General features: G+C 32.9%; 1 protein-coding gene across 1 annotated transcript; it reads right to left on the minus strand.

Annotated features, from left to right (window-relative positions):
* Positions 1-82: 82 nt before the first annotated feature.
* SMC5 (structural maintenance of chromosomes 5) lies at positions 83-16,722 on the minus strand. The gene is made up of 30 exons (XM_028066022.2): positions 16,522-16,722; positions 16,027-16,204; positions 15,787-15,940; positions 14,959-15,032; positions 11,850-11,999; positions 11,658-11,762; positions 11,341-11,486; positions 9,870-9,981; positions 9,492-9,647; positions 8,474-8,595; positions 8,235-8,379; positions 8,088-8,153; positions 7,584-7,712; positions 7,397-7,495; positions 7,123-7,288; positions 6,876-7,021; positions 6,714-6,777; positions 6,495-6,619; positions 6,233-6,310; positions 5,395-5,467; positions 5,174-5,277; positions 3,585-3,701; positions 3,436-3,513; positions 1,680-1,779; positions 1,546-1,600; positions 1,236-1,284; positions 1,069-1,156; positions 913-985; positions 482-585; positions 83-399 (listed from the first exon to the last, which is right to left on the minus strand). Exons 1-30 carry the CDS (start codon positions 16,560-16,562, stop codon positions 338-340), a joined length of 3,159 nt encoding a protein of 1,052 aa, XP_027921823.1. The 5' UTR covers positions 16,563-16,722; the 3' UTR covers positions 83-337.
* Between the last annotated feature and the right edge of the window lie 826 nt (positions 16,723-17,548).

A 17,548-nucleotide genomic window follows, 5' to 3' on the forward strand; every position in this document is an offset into this window, starting at 1 on the left:
TTCTTTGAAATTAAAGATAATGTGTAGGAAATTTGGAGGGGCCTTTTACGTCATAGACAAATTTAATGAAGATGCTGAAGCATGAAACAAACAAAAAATGTTGCGATAATTTTAGTGTTTAACAAGTCAAGATGTTATAATATTACAAACGATTGTAACGGAGTGGTAAAAGAATAAATAGCACTGCTCACATCTGAAAATGAACAAACTCTAAATGAGTCAGCACAAATAAAAAAGACATTTACAATAAATACAACAGAACATCTAAAGGACCTTTTTAAGCCTTTCACTACAAAAAGATAAACAATGTTGGTTCCCTGTGGCGTAATTCCAGTGTTTAGCAAGGTGTGTTTCCAACTAGTCCAGTGATAATACTCCATCGATCACCAGTAGTCCACACTGATTCACAACAACATCATTTGAGAAATATTAGCAATTAAAAAGAGAATTGCATAGTTTTTGTTTGGTATGAAAAAATTACCCTTCGAGGGTTCTTGAATCCAAGGGCCATTCATCACATTCAATATACTACATGCCTCGCTATATTGCAGATCTGGTAACAATTTTGGGGTAAGTAAGAAACACCTGCATTGGATTAAAGATAGTTTATTCATTTCGCACCAATAAATTTGGGAACAAAACATAATTGTGAATGACCCACCTGCGAAGGTCAATCTTAACTGTTTATTGTACATGTGTGATAATGTCAACTATAGAAACTTGAATATCATAAAATACATATTTCAACATCAAATAGTATTGACGTCCAGTGAAGTATTTAAGTATGGTTAATATCCCTAGCTTTTCCCTTTTATTGAAGATTATTTTGAAAACAGAAAAACATCTGACTCACTGAAATAACGTATAACTGACCACAGGAAAAAAAGATGAAGTGATAATCTTAGTACTCACTGGGGGGTATTTGGCTTGCTTGCTGCTCTCACTAATTGCTGGAACATCTTCCTTTCATTTATTGGGTCCATCCCTGAGAAAAACACAGTCAAAGACCGTCTTTAGATAGCTGGTTGGTGTAAATCTGGAAAGAATTTTCTTCAAACAGTAACCAACCTTGGTTGATCTCATCAACAACTCTAAATGGGCAGTTTGTCAGATCTTGAAGGGAAACAAGATAAACAATAGTTGAAACTGACCGCTCCTACAAAATCAAACCCCAAGGTTTATTAAGGGAGGAAAAGATAGGATGAATGTAATAAGAAATAAATTCTTTGTTATACCCCTCCAGATTGATGATGGGCACTCAAAACTTTAAGCTGTCCATTTTCTCTGCGAGTGATAATATAAAACAGATATACTCTGTTAGAAGGAATAAAAATAAAAAGAGAGGCTGAGAAGTGATGGCCATTTAAACTGAACAATACGAAAAATAATGAATTTTTAGCACATTTTGGATAGGTCCAAACAAGTCAGGGTTCCATCGTAATATTCAATATGACTGGAATCCAGGAGTCATATAAAATGAACATAAGATTGAACAGTGATCATGTGAGTGGTACAAAACACTAACAGTTTCAGAACGGAAGTTACCTGAATTTAACTTTTATCAGTATTCCAAATTGATCAAAATCTATATCATGCTCATCTGAGAACACATGAAACATGTGAGGATAAAAGGTTAAGAAAAACCCAACAAGTTAATATCAATTACCCATCTAACAGACCTAGCGAAACTTCTCCAGCAACGGCCATCTCTTGGAAATTTAAACTGAAAGTTTCATTTATTTTTGTCACTAGGTTTCTCAATGTAGGAAGCCATTTTCCCTGCAAAAAAAAAAACAAATAAAGTTGATATTTTCTCTTGATAATATTCTAAAGTCAACAACAGTTCAACAAGAAAAAAAAAACTTGAATACTTATGAGAAGAAAACTGATTCCGTTCAAATTGATAGGAAACCAGTAGAAGAGAGTATATATAAGGGCTCTATCACCCTAGAATAATGATTACAAAATCTCCTATCGGATCCTAAAGTATCTTAATTGTCATAATTACAGTTACAACGATTGATAATATCTCCTCCACTCAACAATACCTTATAACTCAACACATCACTCAAATTGGTGAAGGAATATCTATCATTACCAGCATGAGAGTGAGACCACAATGTCTTATGGGAAGAACCTTCACAATGTCTCATGAGCCTAGAAGTATCTCAGTAACTAGAATGATTTCGGACTTTCTTTCCAACAACCCCACTCCTATGACCCTACCATTGAAGTTGTAGGGTCATCCAACAGTATTTTACAAGTTCCCCTTCCAAGCTTCCATTTCTCCTATTTTGTTTCTTTTGTTGCATGCTACCCCATGGATACTACTGCAACCTCTTCACATCCCACAACATATCCCCTCTTGTCTCCAATATTCCCCTATCAATTGAAAATTTTAATGCCATGGCACCAATTATAGCACATTGGCTTAAGAAATTAATTTGATTTCTTGGAAGAGCAAGAAACAAAATGTTGTAGCAAGATCTAGTGCAAAAGCACAATATAGAGTTATGGCCTCAGACACTTGCGAACTTGTTTGGCTTAAACAATTACTTAAAAAGTTTCAATTTGGAGATGTCACTCAAATGACACTTATATATGATAATCAAATTATTCTTCATATTAGCTTTGTTACTGTCTCTCGTGAAAGGATCAAACACATTCCAATTGACTGTTATTTTATTTGAGAAAAAATTATACCGGAAGACATCAAGACAGAGTTTGTTAACTCAAGTGATCAGTTAGCAAATACTTTCACTAAGTCTTTATGGAGACCTAGAATTGATTATATTTGTAACAAACTTAGTACATATGATTTATATACACCACCTTGAGGGAGAGTGTTAGATATAACAGGCTTAGGTCTATATCTTTATATTTTTCTATGTATAAAATGCATAACCCTATGTGCTCAATACACATTAGGGATTCATCCTGTCTCTTTCTCTTTTATTTCACCAATTAAGAAGAATAGTTTGAATTAGTCTACACTATAGTATAGATTAAGATCTAACTAAGATCAAATTCAAATTTTAGAGCTCTCTTATCTATGTTCTTTAATTTATTTTTCTTTGTAACAGTTCAGTTATCTCCTAATTCAAACTATTTTATATCTCCCAAAATTTTAGGATGCAATTTACAATAATTTATTTCTCATCAAATAACAGCTGCAGCTTTGGGGATATTTGGTTTATATCTTCGTAATAGAACCTAATCAAGTGGTGTGGAGTTCAATCCGTACTTCACTTGTTCATCAAATAAAAAGTCAATTGATTTACACTATCCCCTCGTCAACCCCCACAAGGGCTATTGTGTCAAGGAATAAGTTCAGATTTAATACATTTCATTTAACTAAATATTTCAGGATATTAGGTTAATGAACCTCTACATCACACCATTCTAGTTGAGCAAGAAAGCTGATACTTAACTGACCTTAATGTCATTTAACTCAGCCAAACACCGTGTAGATTCCTTTCTGTCTGCTTCCAGTTTTGCTGCAAGATCTTCTATCTGTAAAGTAACTGTAAATATAGATGGTACATACAAATAACCCAAATAAAATAAGATAATAAAAAAACTACCTGCCGTTGGCGATCTTTATATTGTTCCAATATGTTATGATTGACGAAGAGAATTGAATTGGCTTGAGCAGTGGTATCCTGGATAGCTGCCTCCAGTTCCTCAATTGTAGTAGGCATCTAGATCAAAAAACCCAATTCTTGTGAGTCTCCACTCACCTATTTATACAAACTGCCTAAACAGCATTTCACCTAATCAATCTCAGTGATAATGAGAAGACAAAACATGAACCAAATTCTGATAATTACAATTGTTAATTGTATTATTTGTAAGTATTGGAGATGTTCATGTAAAACATTCAGTTATTCAACTCGATGTTAGTTTTCTGTTTCTGTTATGTTTGTGTAACCTGTTTAGAAGACTTGAGCCTACATATGCTCTGCTTGTATTCTTTTCCAACATAAGTGAAATAATATTCAGTTCAGTTTTTGTGAAGCTTTTCTGTCTTTTCTTCATATTAATTTTCTGATAGTACGGAAGAAACATATTTGAGATTGATTGTCACTTTAACAGAGTAACTGACTGATATGTTTACTAAGTTTCTCAAAGGGTCTTGTGTTATGACATTTCTAATAAGTTTGTCTCATAACGCAAATGCTAAAACCAGTTTTTCCAAATTAAAGTGTGGAATATCATATATGTTAAAATTGTTGTTTGTTATTATTTTTATGCAACTTTTATAAAGCTGTTCTTTTGGGTGTATCTAGCTTAAGGGGTCAAGTGTGCTAACATATTGACCAAGGTTTTACCTTCAGCAAATTATGAGAACTTGAGAGGACGTGTTGAATTCTGATTTGAAAATAATTCAGGATTGGAACTCTTGTTGATATGATATTGTTGAAAATTAAGGAAAGAAATCATAATGAAAAGATTTTATATAAGGAAATCAATCAAAATTAATGAGGTCTGATGTGTAATAATAGAATTTGATGGAATTAGAGAATCTGTCTTTCCTTCATTTTAGCTACAGAGGTTATAACAATAACTATTTTCCTAATTTTTATGCCAGATTAGTGTACAAAATTATTCTCCCTTTTCTATACCACCTGATTGTATTAGTTTTGTATCAGTGGAATATATTCACTATTTCCTGATACAAATTAGAATTTTAGTGAGTGTGAAATTGAAATACGGAAAATAATTTTCAAATGTGAAAAATCTATTCATTAGAATCTGATATGAGATGGCTCATATTTATATCTATGATAAAAGACTCGAAGAATAGTCAAAAGTATCATATTAGGTGTTCTGACTCACCACAGTTACCACAGAAAGATAACTACAATGACTTAGACAAAGATAACGTGTTACAGACTAGGGAAATTATTAATTACACAACCCTAGTAAAAACAGAACAGTGTTATCTGGCTAAGACAACTAGATGAAAAAATTGTACCCACTATTATTTTTGCCAGAGACCTGTTATCATTTTCAATAATATATAATAATATTAAATGGAAAGCGATGCTTTTGCATTCATATATGGCCTTTGAACATGCAGGAAGTGTCATCTTCAGGATGACGTCACAGATTGCAACAAAAAATATCAAAACAAGAAGTGAAATGCATCCTGAATTTTTTCTACACAAACCTCGAGAAATTCCTTCTTTAGCTCAGGTGTAAGCTGGGCAATTGATTTAGCATACTTCAAGGAATCTGTAAGCTTCTGTCTACAGTTCTCAGATTCTTTCTTACCTGAAGAAGAAATAAATTCTACAAATAAGCCACATTTGCATGTTGCAGAGTACAAAAACTAAAAATTCTATTTGCAGCATGCAGAATATAAAAAATAAAACCATGACAGTTTCTCACAGTTTTCGAAGTGCAATGATGCTTGCACGGCAACATTCTCATGCTGCTTCAGGTTGGCGTCCATTTCTCCAGTCTAAGAAAAAAAAAAATTAAACATGAGAGAAAAAGAGAAGCAGAGTCATAGAGAACATGAATGTAAAAGACAAAAAGAATTGACGCAAGATTCCACACAAAAAATAGAAGCCAGGGTTGAGATGCACATGCTGGCACATGGAAGGTCACTTTGGGAAGAGCCCAAGTCCCACATCAGTTTGAAATAATACCAACATACAGTATAGGTTGCAAACTTGACATTTCAAGCCGAAGCTAAACCTAATCCCACATTTTAAGAATTCATATATCATTTTATGCTTCTTGTAGATCTCTTACTTTCTTTGGTTTGAATTATTGTTGTCAGATTATATTTTATGAGAATGCTAGACTACACGATACCCCTCTTTCTGATATTAATCAAATCATCTCTCTCTTGATTGCAAAATTCTATAACGTCCACCTTTTCTGACAACAGCATGATAGGGAAATCTCGAGATTACAGATTCTTTCAGTCATACTGAAGAGTTATACTCTCCATTTCCATCTCTCCTTTCTTTCTCAATAAATTCTGTCTTTGTCAGAAATAAAATTAAAAAACTTGGGTTATTTAAAATTTAGAACTAACAAATAATAGCTATTAAGTTTCACTGCAAGATGATAATTCATTGCTTGAACTTCTAAGAAGTAATATTGGTGGCCAAAGAATTACAAGTTTAAAGTAACAAATAGAAGCTATTTCTACATAGATCATGTCTGTTGCATGTATTCTGAGTCAACATAAGTGGCATAACTGTTATTTGATTACCTTTGCATCAAACTCAATAAAAGCCATACGTTGTTCAATAAAAATTTGTCTGTAACTCACAGCTTCAACAAGAAGATCCTGTCAAAAACAGAATGGAGACCAACAGCATAAAAGACCATATTATACTCGAGGGAGGGGGAAAGATTAATAAAAGCAAATTGCAGAAAAAAGAAACAAAAATAGAATACAGTTATTGAAGCAAACATGCACTAAGCCTTCAAAGAACATCTTATAAAGCAGTGAAAGAATAGAGATTAATTACCTTAATTTCCATTGCATTACGAAAACGCTGAATATTATACTTGAAAGCCTGATGAACAAGCTTTGCTATCTCAGTATCCAAATCATCCCGTTCCTCCATCACTTTTAATAACCCTTTCCTCTGATCTGCAGGTCAAAACAAGATATTCATTTAGAATACCAAAGTCAAATGTTAATCAGAAAAGCTTTCAAATCTTTTAACACAGTATATTCTACTCACCAATACGGCTAATGAGTGTTTGACGTTTTTTACGCTCATTCTGTACTGTAATACTAATGCCTTCCTAAAAAATCAAGAATGAATAATATTTCAAACTTTAAAAAGCCCTAGAACAGAGAATTCAGAACTTTCAAGTCAAAATATAAATTTCCAGTAGCATACCCACTCTTTACGAAGATTAGCAGCTTGATTCACTAAGCTTCTTTCTTCATCTTGAAACTTTTTAACGCATTCCTCCAAATTAGCAACGACTTCTTCAAGCTCCTTTTGCTGAGAACGCAGCTTTTCAATTTCACCAACATTCAGATCTAAAAAATACAACAAAAGGGAAATAGGTGGCGATAAAAACAATCAGTAGAAACTAGGCTTCATGCATATGTTGATTCTATGCAGTATAAGAGTAGCATACTATTCAATAAAAGTTGTGGGCGTTCCACTTGTTCAACGACTGTAGAGACATGATTTCCATATCTAGACTTGGACCAACGGTAGTGATTTTCAGGTGTCCACAAATTTATAATTCCTAATCTTGGTACCTCATCAGCATTCTGATCTGTTTCTTTGGATCCGATATACTGAAACAAATGCAATTAGCAAAAGAGCATGCATAAATCGTATAGCCAAATTATATAAACAAACATATAAAAACACATTAGCTTTTGGAAGAAAAAATAGAGGCATACTGAATTATCTAGATTAAACTGGCTAATCAACACCTCCTTCACGGCAATAGGAGCATCAAAAATTTGATCCAGCCGGGAGTATATGCCAAGAGCACGTTTCTGTTTGGATGATAAAATAACAAAAGACATAGATATTTAGATTGATTAAATGCAAATTGATAAAAAAAATACCCCAAACCAGACTCACATCTTCGGAAATTTCAAAAGGCTCTCTTTGGTGGCCACCATCACCTGTATAATTTAAAATTGGTACATCAAAGAACTGCAGGTGCTTCACCAAAAGATCTCGATCACCAGAATCTTGTGTTATGAAGGACTGTATTTGAAAAAAAAAAAAAAGGTAACCAATAGCAGAGATAATAAAGACCACTAACTTAACACCACACCAAAAGAAAGAAGGATAAAAATGAGCAGCACCTATAAGCAAAATTTATCAACTTTACAGGTGAAAAAGAAATTGAAAAAAAGGATACACAAAGAAGAAAGATATCAATGCACAACGTTGACTACACAATCAACACCAGAGAAGCAAGTGAAAGCATGGCTTGTACAGCTTAAAACAAATATACGATAAAATATTAAAAAAACTAAATATAGAATTTTGACATTCAAGTTGAACAAAATTCAGCAGGTGAGTTTTTGTTCGAAGAAAATAGAGACCCTTATATTTCAATTAGATATCTAAGATTACCTTCCAAGTGTAGTGAGCCACTTGACCCTCTAGATATGCGGCATGAACTTTATTTGATACATTCACCTGATATTAAACTCAACAATTTAACTGACTAAACAAGCAGCCCAAAAATAAAAAAACACTATGAATTTTTAACCCATGTACCTCCACTAAAACTGGGCCATAAACCTCCTTATTGAATTCATGTCGATGTTCTTGGACCCATTTATAAGCTTCAAAAATTTTTTCAGCCCCTGACCTTTGCAATACATGCAAACACTTTGTACTTTTATTATCCATTTCCATCAACCTGCCCATTAAACAATATAAGGGATATTTCAAATATATGAACTTGCATCAGTATCCAACACAAAAGTGCACTTTACTTTTAACATAAATTCTACCTCTCTTTATTCTGCATCATGAATGACTTCTTCCGCTTTATTTCATTCTCTGCTTGTGACTTGTTCTGCCTCACTTGATTAGCAGAATAATCCAATTCACCAATTTCGGCTTTTAGTCTTTGCTGGAGGGGACAAAATCACTTTTTCCATAAGAGAGCAAGTACCAAACAAAAACATTTTTTTTTGTAGTATACAACATAAGATAAAGTTCGTAAAAAATATTCAGTCAAATGGAACAGAACATGTCCACAAATTTGGATTCTCCCAATGAAATACATCTTAATTAAAGCGGGAGAAGGTTCTAGTGGAGATGGTGGTGCACCTAATCATGATTAGAAGGTTCCTCCAATTGTTAACGATGATGAAGGTGGAGATGTCATTTGATGTTTACTTTTTATTTTGTCGTTGTCATATTTTAGAAAATATCCATGGATACTAAAAATCCAGACAGTTTTAAAAAGGTGCCTGTGTAAGGACTGGATGAGTTTCTATTCAGCATGTGTGCTTGTGCTGACCTATTGGCATCCCTACCTCCACCATACCTTTTCTTACTAAATTAAACAAGTGATTAAAGGTAATCAGCCTCATTAATACCTCCTTAATCATCACATTCAATAGCATTACATCTCAGGAGAAGATTGCAACACTGGATCTGTTAAACCTGCATATCCAGTTTGAGACAGTGTCCTGTCTTGGCATATTTCTCACAAATCATTGATAGTGATTTGGGAGGAGCTTTGCAAGTTGGATTTATAGGATTAATTTAAGCTTAAAGTCCCCTTTCTAAGACCAATTAAAACGAGCAATGCATTGCCGCAGCACAATGAGTCAAGGTGGATATTAACATTGTTGAGATACAAAAAAAATATTAAATTGTAGTCACTTAGGCCTTCATCTTGAAACACATAACAACAAAAGGCACTTAATGACTTTAGCATAGTATTTCTTGGGATGATGCAATTTTAAAACTATTACACAATGATGTGAATAATACAATTAAGGACATATGAATACTTACAAGCTCATCCTTGGGAGGTACATATGAGGGTAAGTTCTGAAGTTCAAGTTCAGCGATAGCAAGTTCCTCCCTTGCTTTTACAAGTTTTTGTTGTCGTGTTTCTTCTTGTCTCCTCAACTCTTCCATTTCTTTGTATTTTCCTTGTAATTCCACATCCTACAAAGTAATAACAATGAACTAAAACCACACACAACTCTAACTTATCCAACAGGGTACAGGATAAATCCACAAGCATAGTACCAAAACAATTATCAAGTCTTTCATTTGTCATAGTTCCTTAAAACACCACAGGTCAAGAAAATTCATGAATGAAAAGAAATAAATGAGCTTTACATACTGTTAAATTCTAAAATAAAAGGTACAACGCATAATGGTTACCAATTTGTGCTCCTCCTCCATAAGCTCAATTCTCTTCTTTGCATTCTCATTTACACTGCGACTAACCTTTTTGCATTTTGCATCTAATGCAGCCTTCTCTTCTTTTTGTTTCCTGCAATTAATGAAAAATTACAATTTATTATACTAGATCTTAACAACAAAGAGTAGGTAAGGCTGCAACACATTGACATGTTCATCAATAGAAACCCACTACAAGTATTAAATGGTCGGTAAGGCTACTAACAGCACCTTGTCAAACAATACTAGGCCATTATATTTGTAATACATCAATAGATCTCTTAGGATATCCCCATCCACAGCTTAATATCACAGGTACCATAATCACAAGACAAATAAATCTAATCATACAAAAAGTCAGCCTTAAAACACTCTCAGAATAAGGAATAATCTATTCCTAATAAAACTCTTAATTGTAAAGCAAACAAAACAATTTCACAATGCAACTCAAATAACTAAGGTCAATACATACAGAGGAAGGGAAAAGAGACAATTCAAGTTGGGGTTGATGATGAATTGGAATTTGATATGTCCCATTGAACAGGTTGGGATTGAGCTAAGTTATCCAGAAGGCTACTTATGGCCTAAAAGTGGCCCCAACAGCAAGGTGTGAGCTACTAAAAAATAATTGTTAATATATGCTAAATTGATCATATATTTCTTGAACACAGATATTATGGTGTTCAAGTGCACAAGTGACACTAAAATAAATGAAAAATTCATTAAGAACTAGTTTGACAGAGTTTGGATATGCTTTGGGAAGAGAGATATTAACTCACCATTACAAGAGAGAAAGGAAAATTGAAACACTTTGGGAAATAATAGAAGCAAAAACAATCTACAGATTATATACTCATTGCATTCAAGTCCTGCACAGTGGGACCAAGGTATGAACTTGTTTTTACATTACTCCTAGATCTAGATTATCTAAAAATGTAAGATACATTTTTTCCTAGACTGGAGCTTGAGTAAATATAAGATTAGAAACTTGGGAGAACCACGCCACAAAAGCTAGTCACCATAATTAGAGAGACCAAGAACCCACACGAATCCATACTTCAAATGTGGGACTCAAGTATCAAACCCTGCAGCAATTAGATTCTAACAATATTAACATTATATTATATTTTCTGAAAAAAGATATATAAGTATGGGATTGTATATTCACTACATTTTAGTCCCACATTTAGGAACTAAGATTTGAGCTTCTAAAAGAGAACAAGACACTTTCTTTCCTTAATAGGAGTTTCTGTAAATTTAAAATAGCCAACTCTTTTGCATCTGTGTATCAAGAAAGACCACCATTATAAGAGTTTAATCAAAAACTGAAGAAGAGCCCCAATCTCAAGCCGTGCTAAAGTATAAGCAACCTTCACATCCAGCAACTCAAAATACTAAGAATAAGATCAGAAATTAAAACAGGGAAGAATAGAAGTAAGAAAGACCACCATACATGATTGGTTCTTTAAGATCATTTAATAACTTTGCAGCTTCCTCCAATGCCTTTGCTGCATTACTCTCACGCTCCTTAACTTCCCGGTATTCTGCCTGCTTCATATCATACTTTAGCCATGGCAACTTCTTTTTCATTGATTCAGCCTGCATAAAAAGATATAGCCACAAATTTTCAAAATATCTTCATCAGGGATAGTTTCATATCACGAGTATCATGAAACCACTTGAAAAAGAAAGAAAGGATGAGCTTAGCATAACAGAAATAAAGAATAACAAATGACACAATGTTTGGCACATATGTGACCCTCTAAAAACCTTGGCAAGAAGTTCATCTCTTTGACGAACACGCTCAACATCTGTCTCTAATTCAGCATTTTGTTCCATCAACTGTTTTAAGGTTCCTTCATTTCTCTCCAGAGACTGAAATTGAATTAATGAAGTGACCCTCAAGTGTACAAGGAATTTTTGGAGATCATCAAAACAATTCTTAAGAAAGGGTGACCCTACCAACTCAATATGTTTCAATGAACGGCTTTTATCAACTAGTGTTCGATGTTGCTCTGGAAGTTGTGGATCACCAACAGCCTTTTCGGTCTCTTCCAGAAGTTGAACAGGAGTTAACTTGGCAAACTCACAGACCCTGTCTTGTGGTAAAAACTACAAAAGCCAAGAGATCAGCAATCAGTTAGGTACGAGAAAAGATTCTGGTGATCGAGATTAGCACAAGTCAGAACCTAAATTTGAACTTGACCACAACAATTGTAAGTAGATAAATAAAGCAACCAAGGGAGTGTACGCTATTACAAGAAGATAGAAAGAAAAATGCACATAATTACACAGACAACTGGGATAAAAGGGATTATGAAACCTTTACCTTTATTAAGAAAGCGAAAATAATTCAGAACTGGATTTGTAGAGAAAGGCCATGAAATGAAAATTTTTCATTTTCAATAAACATTCTCTAATTTAACTTTTCAAATAAAAGAAGTAAAAATAAACTTAATCTCCTAACCTTTTATTATTTCTATAAACATCATGATGACAACGGGGTGGGTGTGGATTTGACAATAACTACCCCTGATGAAAAATCTCACTCACTCCTATCCCCGATTCTCAATAGATATAAAATTTGTGTCCCATTCTTATCTTCAAACTCAAGTTAACTCTTAAACTCATACGAGTTTACCATTTTAGATAGCAAACACAAATTAACTTGTAATCAAAATCATTTGAGTACACTTGGGAAAACTCTCTAAACTCATGGTAAGCTTGCATAAACTCTTGAATTATGAAACAAGTTAATATGTTTGAAAGCAAATGTAAATTTTGTAAATTTTGTCTGATGACAATTTATTAGATTCAAATTATTTTAAAAAATTAACTCCGCTTTAATTGTTTTCACCTTAAGCACTTATGAATTTGTATATGATTTAGTCATCTATGTAATTAAATTATACTTCGCACCAATGTACTATCACATTTTATTATTGTCTTTATTACATTTCTTTATTAAGAATGTCAAAATATTGAATTATTGTTTGTATTAAGAGTATTATGTTATGTTTATGTCATTAATAGATTTTTTTAATAGTACTTTTTGTATTAGGTAAGCTTTTGAGTTAAATCAACGTATTGAGTTTATGAAAGTTTTACAGGTTTAAGTAAATTCTCGAGTTTGGCAATCTTGAAAAGGATACCCTTTTCTTCTCTTTAATGCCAAATAACAAGCAAAAAACTATAATTGCATAAATCTTAAGATGAGGTATCTAATAACAATTGTAGAAATGTCAAGTAAATTATACAAAAGAGTAAACAATTATAGGAATGGGGGAATGGGGACAGGAATGGGGTGAATATGCATATACTCATCTTTGTCCTTGATCAAAAAAGTTGGGTATTAGCCATACCAATACCCATGTCAGGTCAATTTGGGCATTCCATGTCAAAATCAGGACAGATTCAGATCCCATCCATATGTTACAATAGAAGGAGAATGAAAGATTAGTTTAAGACAGTTAGAACATTGATGGGTTAGTTAATTAGTTAGAGGGGTAAATATAAATAGGGGAACATGGATAGGAAATTTTCATATTTATTGTTGTTGTAAATTCAATATTGGCTCTTTGTGAAAGGAGATATCATTATGCAGAGGAGACCATTGGAAGAGAGAATGCTCTCCTATTTCTTGTTCTTTTCACCCTATTCACTAAAAAAACTCTTCACTTATTCGTTTCAATTTTTGGTTCCTAACGCCAAACACAATAAGCATGCAGTAAAAATGGTACATCAACTCAAAAGATCCGTCCAAGCCATCCACATGTCAAAAAAGAAAAGAAACTCCAGTTATGCATGCATTAAACATGTGCACTTTGGGTGACGATGGCCTCTATAAGTTCCCTTCTCTGCTGCACACTCCTCACCTCCACTGTCAAGCGATCATCATATCTTTCCAACTCTTCACACGCAATCAATCCTGTCATAAATACAGCTTCCACTACTGTTGATTCTTTGGTTAAACAAGGGATTCTAGATTAGCACACCCTAGTCTTGATGTACAAAGAAATGAACTTCAGCAATTTATCATTTCACCTATTAATAAAAGTAGTTCAGATTTTCGTTCTTCATGCTATCAAGGCAAAGCTCACACAGGCTTCCCTCCACTGTATCCACTACTGTTTATAACATACCTCTTCAACTAATTTTTAGTGATCTATGGGGACTTACCCCATTTATAACATACCTATTCGAATATGTATTTATTACTATTGTATAAAGCCTTTCTTTTCTATTAAGCTCTCTAGACAGTTGTACTTCTTTGATAGTTTTACCCTGTAACTAGCACCTAATTAGTTACAAGTTGTTAGCAACTTCTTAGTCAATTGCCTTTTATTACTCCCTAAATAAGCAATATATGCTGACACACTATGTTGTACATTGTCTTTGTATTTTCAGTAATACCTTTATTCTAATATTTTTTGATAAATATTGGCAACCGTGGCACCTTGTTGCTCACCAAACCACTCTTTGCGATTGACTACAAAAATACACCAATGTCAACATGTGTTTGTGACAATGGATATGATACTATATTCAGTATTGCGGAAAAGAAATTGCTCCAAGGGAAGGATTGTGGTCACCCCTGAAATGTTGGGATCACAACCTTTTTTATGACTTCACTAAACTGAGACCCAACAACATCACCACTCCATTCCACTCAACCGCTATTGCAATCCCTCTAACCACTATTGACTACTATGACAAGACATGGTGAGCAAATACAAGATCAGAAAACCAAAGCTCTGATACCATGTAAGTTAGAAGAAAGTGATATCTGCTACGCTTGATTGGTCAGAAATATGTGTATTATAGGCAAAAATGGCTAGAATAAATACTAATGATCCTAATTACAAAATATAAATAAGGAAAAGACAAAAGAAAATCAAATTGGATTAAAATAAAATAATCTTTATCTTAACTACATAAATATTCTAGAATAAAAGAAAATAAAATCATATTAGATTTGAATACTCTTGTTTTCATCTTAACTACTTAAATATCCTAGAATCCTTACTTGAAATTCAAATTTAAAATTACACAACACAGGTCATATGCTAACCTGGGTCAAATTATTGACTTGTATGTTAAACCTTTGAATGGTTTCAGCCACATCCTTTTTAGACACCACATTTCCTGAAATTAACACATTGACAGATTGCATAATTATTCAAAAAAACACTAAGAAGATTCAAGAGGAATATGTATAAAATTTAAGAGAAAGAAGTTCTCGGAAATAAATGGAGATATAAGGGAAACCTTCAAGGTTTAACTCCTAAGAAGCCAGATTTGTAAGAAATATATAAAAAACTTAAGACCAAGACACCCCAGAAAGATGCAGATGTTCCCGTACAGCCATATTAACATATTGCTCAATGCCCCAGAAATTTGAAATCATTACTTCATATATCAAAGCAAATAAACAAAAACTACTATTGGATAGAAGGAATACCCAAGACACTATGCTCTTAAATAAAATACAGAAGATGTTGATCAATAAAAGATACTATTTTGAAGAACAGAAATAAATTTCATCCTTTTCAAGAACTATAAACTTACACTTGTCCAGAAATGAATCAAACCAACCCCATATCTTGTAATATAATCTATCAAGAGGTTATGTTAGAACCATTCATTAGAAAATAAAGTTTTATTAATTCAGTAGATGGTTTTAAAAGGAAGTAAAGCAACTTTGGATAAAAATATAAATGAAATTAATGAACACAATACTAACTAAGCAGCCATCAGAGCTTTTATATTAAAACCAGAAACCAAATTTTGTTGTCAATTTTACCAGTCCTCAATGCAGTATCAACTAAGAGAATAACAATTACAGTCAAAATAATAATAGCATTCAATGCACTTAGACGTCTAGAGTATTTCAACCCACCATTGAGCAACCATTCAGACTTGTTATTAGTACTAATTTTCCGCATAATGTTAATGTGTTCCTTTCTATGGTCCCCTCTCAAGGTGATTTTAATGTAGCCAGATTCTTCTCCACGCTTCACATACGCCCCAATACTTGTAGCACGCCCAAGCAACTGTAATAAACAAAATCATGACACATTGCAATTGAAAAACAACAATCCTAAGAAGCATGGTCAAGAGCAGAAAAACTCAAACCAACCTGGGGCTCTCCACACAGGCCAAGAGCAATAGCACATACAAGGGAACTCTTTCCAGAACCATTGGGCCCAATTACAAGATTCAGTCGAGGCCCAGGTTTGCATTTTAAGTAGTCAAACGTCATGAAATTACAAAGCTCGATCTCAAGAATGTTTCCCGGCATATAATCATCGTCCCCCCTGAAACAATGTTTGAATCATCAACTCCATAATCACATCCTTTCATCCATGTCAAAAGGGTGAGGGAGAGAATACGAATAATTTCAAAAGTTGTTGAGAGTGAAACACTTATTTTAGTTTCCTCAATGTCATACAGTAAGTATATCATGAAATACGGAAACGAAAAGTTCACAGTGACAATTCAGTTCTAGCTCTGTATCTTTATAATTCCAACAACAACAAAACATAAAATTACAAGAGAAGAACAAAATTTACAACAACTGAAATTGCGAGGAAGCAAATCAGTAACACAAAGACGAGCAACAGCGTTTACAAACCTAGTTATTTTGGGGCGCTTAGGGGGCCGAGATTCTGACATTCGTTCTGCTCCTTCGAAGTGAAAGTCTCGGAAACGGAATCCCTGAGAGATTGCAAGAGCTATTGGTTAGGGCTGCGACTTCAAAGAGGATCTGAGAGAAGGTAAGAACATTTGGCGCCAATTATGCCTACTTGCTTTTCGTACATGTACGTCTTAATCAAAATCTGTTAATCTTTTATTCATTTTATTTGAAAACAAAAATCTGTTAATCTTTGTTGGATATTTATGAAAAATACTTGTTCGTTCATACTCGAGGTATTTATAGATAACAACGAATATTTTTTATTTTATTTAAAATATAAATTTAGACAAAAATATTATTCTTTTAATGTAATTTAAATTGAATTATTCAATAAATTATTAACTTAAACAATTTTTTTTTATAAATTTATAAAATTACTATCTTCTAAAATAAGTTCAATCTTAAAGGTTTAAAAAAATAAAATATATAAAATTATATTTTAAACAATTCTTTCATAATTAATATTTTTTACTAATAATTTTGTTTTGATAACTTAAGTTTAAAATATATATGAATAAAGTTCACTATTAGCTAGTAGTGAGTATTTGTCAAATACAATTTTTTTTGTGTAATCCCTAAACCAATCCCTGAATCTAAATTTTGAAAACATAAATGAAATAGGAAATGAAGAATAGATAGAGTGATAAGAATAATAGTGAAAGAGACTTGGTGATTTAAAGATTATAATTAAAATGTTTTTTATGTATTGTTAATTAATCAAATTTCTGATCAAAATTTATTTTTTTAGTTTTTTATTTTGGTTATTAAACTAGTTTTAATAAAGTTTATAACTTTTGTAATGTTATCTCATTTTCATATCTTATAGCACTTTAATTATCCATATAATGGATTTTGAAATCATCATTTCAGAAATAATGATCGAACAATATTAGTGAAAAAGTCATCTTTAAATTCCAAATTACCAACACGAAGTCAACACTAGTAGTGACACATGAAGAAGAAA

This window comes from Vigna unguiculata, chromosome 3 (assembly GCF_037176805.1).
Source record: "Vigna unguiculata cultivar grain cowpea cultivar isolate G323 ecotype 2 chromosome 3, ASM3717680v1, whole genome shotgun sequence".
Taxonomy (NCBI): Eukaryota; Viridiplantae; Streptophyta; class Magnoliopsida; order Fabales; family Fabaceae; genus Vigna; species Vigna unguiculata.

Excerpts from the sequence above, each read along its gene's own strand:
- SMC5 (XM_028066022.2), bottom strand. The coding sequence starts at position 16,562 with ATGTCAGAATCTCGGCCCCCTAAGCGCCCCAAAATAACTAG. Across the intron at positions 3,514-3,584 it reads ATAAAGATCGCCAACGGCAG|ATAGAAGATCTTGCAGCAAA; the intron begins GTAGTTTTTTTA and ends GTTACTTTACAG. Across the intron at positions 1,285-1,545 it reads CTGATAAAAGTTAAATTCAG|AGAAAATGGACAGCTTAAAG; the intron begins GTAACTTCCGTT and ends TATCACTCGCAG.